Here is a 7500-nt window from a genome sequence, read left to right as displayed (position 1 = left end):
TTTTCGTCACGTGTGATGCTCAGGGCTTGGGCATGGAGCTTGGCTTCTCTTTTAGTATTTCCCCAAGCCTCTTTACATTTGTACATTGAACATGGGCGCCTGTTAACAAATTATTTGTGTTGCCTTGTTTTCATTTTTAATGAGGTTGTTATGGACACGTGATGGAATGAGTTGTCTTGTCTTACTTAAGGCGAATTATCACTAATACAACAACGTGTTTGACTTTTTTTTCCTTTCCTTTGATGGTGCTTTTCCCTAATGTGTTAAGGTTTTCATTGTCATTAGTGTTCTAATGTACAGCTAGTTCCACATTTTAATTAATCTCGTCGAATGTTACTAGCCTGCAATATCTTTATAAATTAAGACCTTTCTCTCTACAAGTATTAGTTTTTCTTATCCAAAGTCACTTAAAGCAGAGAGTGCTCTATAATGGTAGGCCTACAATTCTCAGTCCAACATAAATGCGTTTTGGTTCTCTGATGTTGTCTTCTGTATGAGGCCATGCTTCCTGATTCTCAAGATGATTTTGTGTGGCTTGCCTCTGATATATCTGGCAAACTTCTACAGCTACAGAGTTGTACTTGAGTTCGGTATGATTGAAAAGGCTCAGAATATCTAATAAATGCTTATAAGAACAAGTTGAACTTAGTACAACATATCTTAGGCAAGCCACTTAAAATCAACAGGAAAATCGAGATGTGAACACCTTTGGAGCAAAAGCCATAGGCTCTGTGCAGTATCAAGTAATTCTTGGCATTAACGAGAGGTTCAGTTGTTGGAAAAGCCACACATCAGTCAGTGGTGATTGTATGTCTGTCTTAGCAATGTATGTATGTTTTATTGTGTTCTTGGCTTTAACCCCTGTGCCAGAGGTGTGGAGGTTACTCATGAATGCAAAGATATGTTAGTCAAATGAACATTAAGTCCCACTTATTATTATATGGACACCAAAATATACTGTAATGTTTTTATGTATAGATTTGAAACTACTTTTAATGATGCCACAGTTTTTATCTTCCTGCTCCTAGTGTGTTGTCTTGGCTTAATTGAAAATACTTTATCAGAGTTCAGTATCATGTTAATTTACAACACTAAGGCAAGAGAGCACACACACACATACACATACAAACATGTGCATGCCCAGTTGAGCCATCTTTCATAGGCTAGATGTAATGAAGTTGGACATACTTCTATCTAGACATAGCTTAGTATTTATTAGTCAAGCTGTCACAGCCATCTAGAAAGGCATAATTGTTATTAAATGCAAACATTGCATGAACTAAGACAAATAGTTGTTTTTGTGTATATACATCTGTACATTTTCCCATGTGTGAACATATATATACATATATATCATTACAGCATGTGCACATCTTTTCAGATTTTTCTCCTCGTGGCGGTGGATTCCGTGGAGGGAGAGGAGGAGGAGGCGGTGGAGGATTCTCCCCTAGAGGCCGTGGAGGCGGAGACAGAGGATTTTCGCCAAGGGGAGGGAGAGGTGGCGGCGGAGGAGACAGAGGATTCTCTCCCAGGGGCCGCGGTGGTGGACGCGGAGGAGGCCGTGGACGAGGCGGAGGACGCGGAGGCGGTCGAGGTGAGTGAGCATCTCTCCCAGTATGAATTCAGTTCAGAGAGATTTGCGAAGGCTTTCCTTCGCCCGGGCTATATGCACGAGGCGGCCCGGCCTGGGTTTATTCTTTATCACTGTTTTGGGCATGACTATTACTATCATCATTCAGTTATTTTTGTTTTTGTTTTTAGTTTTAGTTTTGTCGTTATTGCCATAAAGTTTTCAATGACCTGATAAGTTCTATACCTGTTCTGTTTTATTTTCCCATGTAAGTGAAGAGTTAACACACGATAAACTTTTCAGGAGGATTCAAGGGCGGTAAAAGTGTCATGGTAGAGCCCCATCGTCACGAGGGAGTGTTCATTGGCCGCGGAAAGGAGGATGTGCTCTGCACCAGAAATCTCGTGCCAGGAGACAGTGTTTATGGAGAGAAGAGAATCAGTGTTGAGGTAATTATCACTCTATGTATTATGTTATGATTACACGATGAAAATACATACATGTCTGTGAGAATTTATTTCATTAGGATCTTGTTTATTAAGGTATTTATATACATATGTATGTATTTTATATTTTGTAACTATTCCTATTTTTTTATGATTAGTAAACAAGACAAGTCCTTATGACAGATAAGAATTTAAATCAGAAGATATTCATTGCATGTCTTTTTTGAAAGCCTAATTGAAAATATAAACTGTAGAAGACATAAATTTTAAAGTGCAACATCTATCGCAGGAAGGAACCGAGAAGATTGAGTACCGCGTGTGGAATCCCTTCCGATCAAAGTTGGCTGCCGCCATCGTAGGTGGTATTGGCAATATTTACATGCCTCCAGGCTCCAGAGTTCTATACTTGGGTGCTGCTAACGGCACAACAGTATCACACGTTTCAGATGTTGTTGGACCGGTAAGTAAATGTTCAATTATTTGTTTTTTATCATTATGTAAATGAGCTTGTAGTGGTACTTGTAGAAGAATAGTTCAGGCTTAAATTACAGGTAGTCTCCCATTAGATAGCTTTAAAAACTGAAGCTACCATTTGCTTTGTCCCTTTAAAAAAATAATGAAGGAAGGAATTTTTTTCATGTTTTAATACATTATACATCTTATTAGGGTACAGATTCAGTTGAGGATTTTATTATTACTAACTTGTTAACTTAACTCGTACATCTGCACCATTACAAAAAATGAAAAATATCTGTTGATCTAAACGTCTTCTCTTTTGCCCACATTAGGAAGGTGTCGTGTATGCTGTGGAGTTCTCACACCGATCGGGACGTGACTTGGTGAACATGGCAAAGAAGCGCACCAACATTGTACCCATTGTTGAAGATGCACGTCACCCTCACAAGTACCGCATGATCGTCAGCATGGTAGACTGCATCTTTGCCGATGTTGCACAGCCAGATCAAGCGCGTATTGTATCCATCAACGCCCAGCACTTCCTCAAAGTGAACGGCCATTACGTCATATCCATCAAGGCCAATTGTATTGACTCGACAGCCCCCGCCGAAGCCGTGTTCGCAGGAGAGATCAAGAAGCTCCAGGCTGATCAGCTTAAGCCCCAAGAACAGCTCACCTTGGAACCCTACGAGAGAGACCACGCAGTTGTAGTCGGTGTATATAGACCCCCAAAGAAGAATAAGTAGTGTGTTAATGCTAGGTCACAGTTTAATCATTATACAATGTATTATACATGACTGCTAATGGCTATAGCAGCCTCCACTGATGAGCATTCCTCTGAAGGGGATAGGGAAGAGAAGGTAGACATTTGACCTGATGTTAAGGTTTATATTTGTAGAGAGTTCTACCTGGAAAAGAAGACGCGGATACAATATATTTATAGATATTGTGCTAAACGGAAAGGAATTTTCAGTTTTCTCAATTTAACAGGAATTTTGTCATTCGGTTTACTTTGATTTGAAGAACAGTACTTTCTGAAAACTGGAAATTGAACGTTTGGAAATGTCCAATTGTTATAGGTAGTGTGTCATTGCATTTTATAATATAGCTTTTATTATAATTGAAAAATATCAATCATATCTCCATATCAAGTACTGTACACTCATACCATATTGGTAAATATATGTTTGTTTTTTTTGAAAATTGTTTTTGTTTCCTGAAACCGGTCAAAGCAAACTGCCCTTATATTACATTATTTGCCAACCTAATACATTGATGAAATGTATTGTTTATATAATTCATTTTTGCCATTTTAAATCACTATTTATTGTAGTGAAAGTAATTACTTCTAATTTATTATATCTCTAAGATTTTGATTTTTATAACTGATGGGGTATACTTATATTAAAGCATAACCCTTAAAAGATATAATGAAAAATCACTGGATCTCTTGCATTGCATGGATATTTTAGCATACAAAGTTCAAATATAAAGAATCTTCTATGATAAGCATTGATGAAATCTATTGTAAACTCTTGAAACTAAAACTTGTTAGCTGATATTGGTCAGATGAAAAAAAAAAAATCTTCATTCATCTCAAACTCCTATGGTATCCTAAAGGTCTGACAAAAATACTCATATGGAATTTCTCATCCATAGATAGGCAATATTTTTTTTCCCATCACAGGAATAAGAAAACGACTACTTCCGGTTTAAAAAAGTGCCTTTATTTGGTAGCATAGTAGATTTGAATTTAAATAATCATAGACCTCAGAGTTTAGTGAAACTGGACTTTGAGGAATATAACAAACGTGTGTGTTTCTGTGTATGTGTTTATATGTATCTACAGTATATATATAAGATATCTCTCTCTCTCTCTCTCTCTCTCTCTCTCTCTCTCTCTCTCTCTCTCTCTCTCTCTCTCTCTCTCTCTCTCTCTATATATATATATATATATATATATATATATATATATATATATATATATATATATATATATATATATATAATATAATATATATAATATATAGTATTATATATATATACATATATATATATATTTATATATATATGTGTACAAGTATATATAAATATATATACATATATGTGTGTGTGTACAATTATATATATATATAATAATATATATATAATATATATATATATATATATATATATATATATATATTATATATATAATATATACATTATATACATATATATACACACACACATATATATATATATAGGCATATATGTATACATATATATGTATATATATATACATATATATATATATACATATATATACACATATATATATATATATATATATATATAGAGAGAGAGAGAGAGAGAGAGAGAGAGAGAGAGAGAGAGAGTTTCCACATACAAAGCGAGGGGACAGATGTCTTGCACAAAGGCAGCCGAAGTGTTAGCGTTGCTTTCTATGTCGAAATGCCAACGCGCGACAACAGTTTCTGCTTCCGCCTTAAAACGTCTCTGGTTTCTTGGGTCGGTCGTGGACGCCACCTGTCCCTCAGAACCGCAGGCACACACATACGCGCCATCTTACGTAATTCCGTTCGAAAATTGTGACTTCGCATGTTATAAATCCAGGGATTCCACGCCGTGCTAGCCAAAAACAACCACCACGATATATATTGAAAGAGAGGACTTAAAGACGCCATAGAGGAATAGCTGTAGTATTGAATCTGTAGCAAGTTGAAATCGAGGAAGTAAATTGAGAGAGGAATAACTGAAATGAGGAAGAACACAGTCATGAGTAGCTGCGTGACAAATATATATCGGTTTTCGCTCTCGAATGGACCTGAAACTCGCATCTGCAGCTGGTCCCACCTTTCTCTCACGCGATTTTGCTCTTGCACGAAGTTCTTGATGGAAAGAACCGAGAGTATGGCAGTAGAAGGGACCGACAAGGACAAAAGAAATATTTGGATGAGGAAACTGGCATAAGCCACCAGGTCGTCCTGAGCATAGGAGGACAATCCTACCGGAATCTTAACGAAATTCAACCATGCGACGGAGGGAATCTCTCGACCGAATATGGTCATTAGCGATGCATTGACCCAGCTTATCACCCAAGAAATGACCATGGCCTGTCTGACCCGCGGAGGAGTTATGTAATGCTTGTACATGAGACCTCGACCAGTCATCACGAACCTCTCGGCGCTCAGGAGAAAGAGAGTCAAAAGCGAAACGATGGAACACGACGCAAAAACCAAGCCCTGGAAGAAACGAAAAGGAAAAACCATTGACGTCCTGTCAACTTCCCTTGAGGGGGGTAATACTTCCGGCGTATGAAAGGTATGTATGGGTTCCGTGGGCGTTAAAAGGGGTTTCACATGTTCATAGAGGGAAGGTAACACAACAAACGCACATGTTAAAAAGTCAGCCACAGCTAGGGATAAGCGGAGCATACTTGACTCTTCGTCACGGTTGCTAATTCTCAACATCACCATCATAACCATCAGGTTACCGACCACACCGCCCACTGCCACACACGCCACCAGCATTATCAAGCAGATCTCGCCCACACGACACGAAAACGGGAGGAAACTCCAAACGCCGTTGAGACCGCGCTCCTCAGGCTGTTCCGCCCAGTGCACTATGTACAGCGGGAAGCAGCACGGCCAGTAAATGTTTACATATGCAAACAGAACCGTTCTGTTTGCAAATGACGCAACGAACGGGAACACATCACACGTCCTGTTTTCATAGAGGAGATGGTAGTTCGACAGCTTGAATTTCACGCCGTTTACGTCCGACTCCAGAGTGTGGTAAGTGCCGTCACAAATTTTCGCCAAGCAGTGGAGGTCATCAGTCTCGATATAGTTGGCTAAATAGTACTCAAAGTCCGTGAAAGTGGAAGGCGGTCGCGGACAAGCATCGCTGTCAAGAAATATTACAGTGTCGTCGTTACACGCCTTGAAGAGTCCTTTAGACTCGCATTCCTGTTTCAGCTCGTAGAACGGCACACACATGCTTTCGAATGCTTTGTTGTAGAACAAACGCTTGGGAATCTCTCCGAGAATCGTCATGGAAAACAAATTCACATCGTAGATTAGACCATACAGATACAAACAGAAGTCAGTGATATCAGTGAAAGAGGTCATGAAACCTTTGTCGAAAGTGCAATTGGCTTCTGGGTCGTAGAACGGATTATCAGAAAGGAATTTGTTAGAGAAAGTGGGAGAAGGATGGTTGCACAGCATTAAAGATTTGTGGTCTTTGATGTATTTCCCGAGCGCGTCGTCTGGTTGATTTTGCTCTTGCGTTGTCGAGAGAAGTCTTCGAGAAGGCGAGGTTGAAATAGTTGCATCTTCTGGGAGAGTCCATGGGCGATGGTATCTGCCATTGGTAGTGTGACTGTACGGAGCAGATGGCGCTGTAGTAGCCTGGTGATGGTAGTATGTAGCTGGATGCTGGTACTTCCTTGTTGAATTTCTTTGGTAATGAATAATCTGGTTGGCTTTAGAGTAAACGGGAGTCCGGTTCTCCGTGACTGTGCCATTTTCATGAGCGTGTAGACTGAAAAAAAAATACCGTGCGAGTGTTAACATTATTACTACGGAGAAATAAAAAGTAAATCTAGTATATTCGCTTGCAGTTGATATTCATATTTATCTCCCGTTATTATTTGCTGATGGCGCAAAATCAAAATGTTTGGCTAGTACTGTTAAATCGACAAATTATATCAAAATGTCTGTACCCAGTATGCAGTTTTTAGTGGAGAATTTTTATTTGGCTAACTGTGGATAACTCGGGTAAAGCGAAAAATTATTACTGCAAAGAAATACTGTAACGAAATATGTCAAGTGTTTAAATCCTATCCACACACGGGGGGGGGGGGGGGTATTACAAAAAACAAATGAATGGGGAACTTGTGTATGACTTCAGCTCGATTTTTTAGTTTCTGCAAACCTATCCCACTATTTTCTAAATGAAATGTAAGCATACCACTCTTATCTCAGCATTTGTATAAGTAAATAAATGTCAAGCAAGGTATTA

General features: G+C 38.7%; 2 protein-coding genes across 2 annotated transcripts in view; one reads left to right on the top strand and one right to left on the bottom strand.

Moving 5' to 3' along the window:
- Positions 1 to 3675, top strand: part of Fib (rRNA 2'-O-methyltransferase fibrillarin) — a 3917-nt gene extending 242 nt beyond the window's left edge. The window contains exons 2-5 of the mRNA XM_043017491.2: positions 1382 to 1594; positions 1874 to 2019; positions 2306 to 2476; positions 2805 to 3675. Coding sequence (XP_042873425.1) covers positions 1382 to 1594; positions 1874 to 2019; positions 2306 to 2476; positions 2805 to 3218 — 944 coding nt within the window. The 3' untranslated portion in view covers positions 3219 to 3675. The remainder of the gene's footprint in view (positions 1 to 1381; positions 1595 to 1873; positions 2020 to 2305; positions 2477 to 2804) is intronic.
- Positions 3676 to 4819: 1144 nt separating this feature from the next.
- On the bottom strand, positions 4820 to 7238 carry LOC147466709 (uncharacterized). Its single transcript, XM_086534736.1, has one exon. The coding sequence runs from the start codon at positions 7050 to 7052 to the stop codon at positions 4917 to 4919; it is 2136 nt and encodes a 711-aa protein (XP_086390862.1). The 5' UTR covers positions 7053 to 7238; the 3' UTR covers positions 4820 to 4916.
- Between the last annotated feature and the right edge of the window lie 262 nt (positions 7239 to 7500).

The sequence above is a fragment of the Penaeus japonicus genome, unplaced genomic scaffold (assembly GCF_977035675.1).
Source record: "Penaeus japonicus unplaced genomic scaffold, GWHDUDI00000001_assembly GWHDUDI00000042, whole genome shotgun sequence".
Lineage (NCBI taxonomy): Eukaryota > Metazoa > Arthropoda > Malacostraca > Decapoda > Penaeidae > Penaeus > Penaeus japonicus.
The sequence above is the reverse complement of the archived record's forward strand: the minus strand, read 5'-3'. Positions and strand labels throughout refer to the sequence as shown.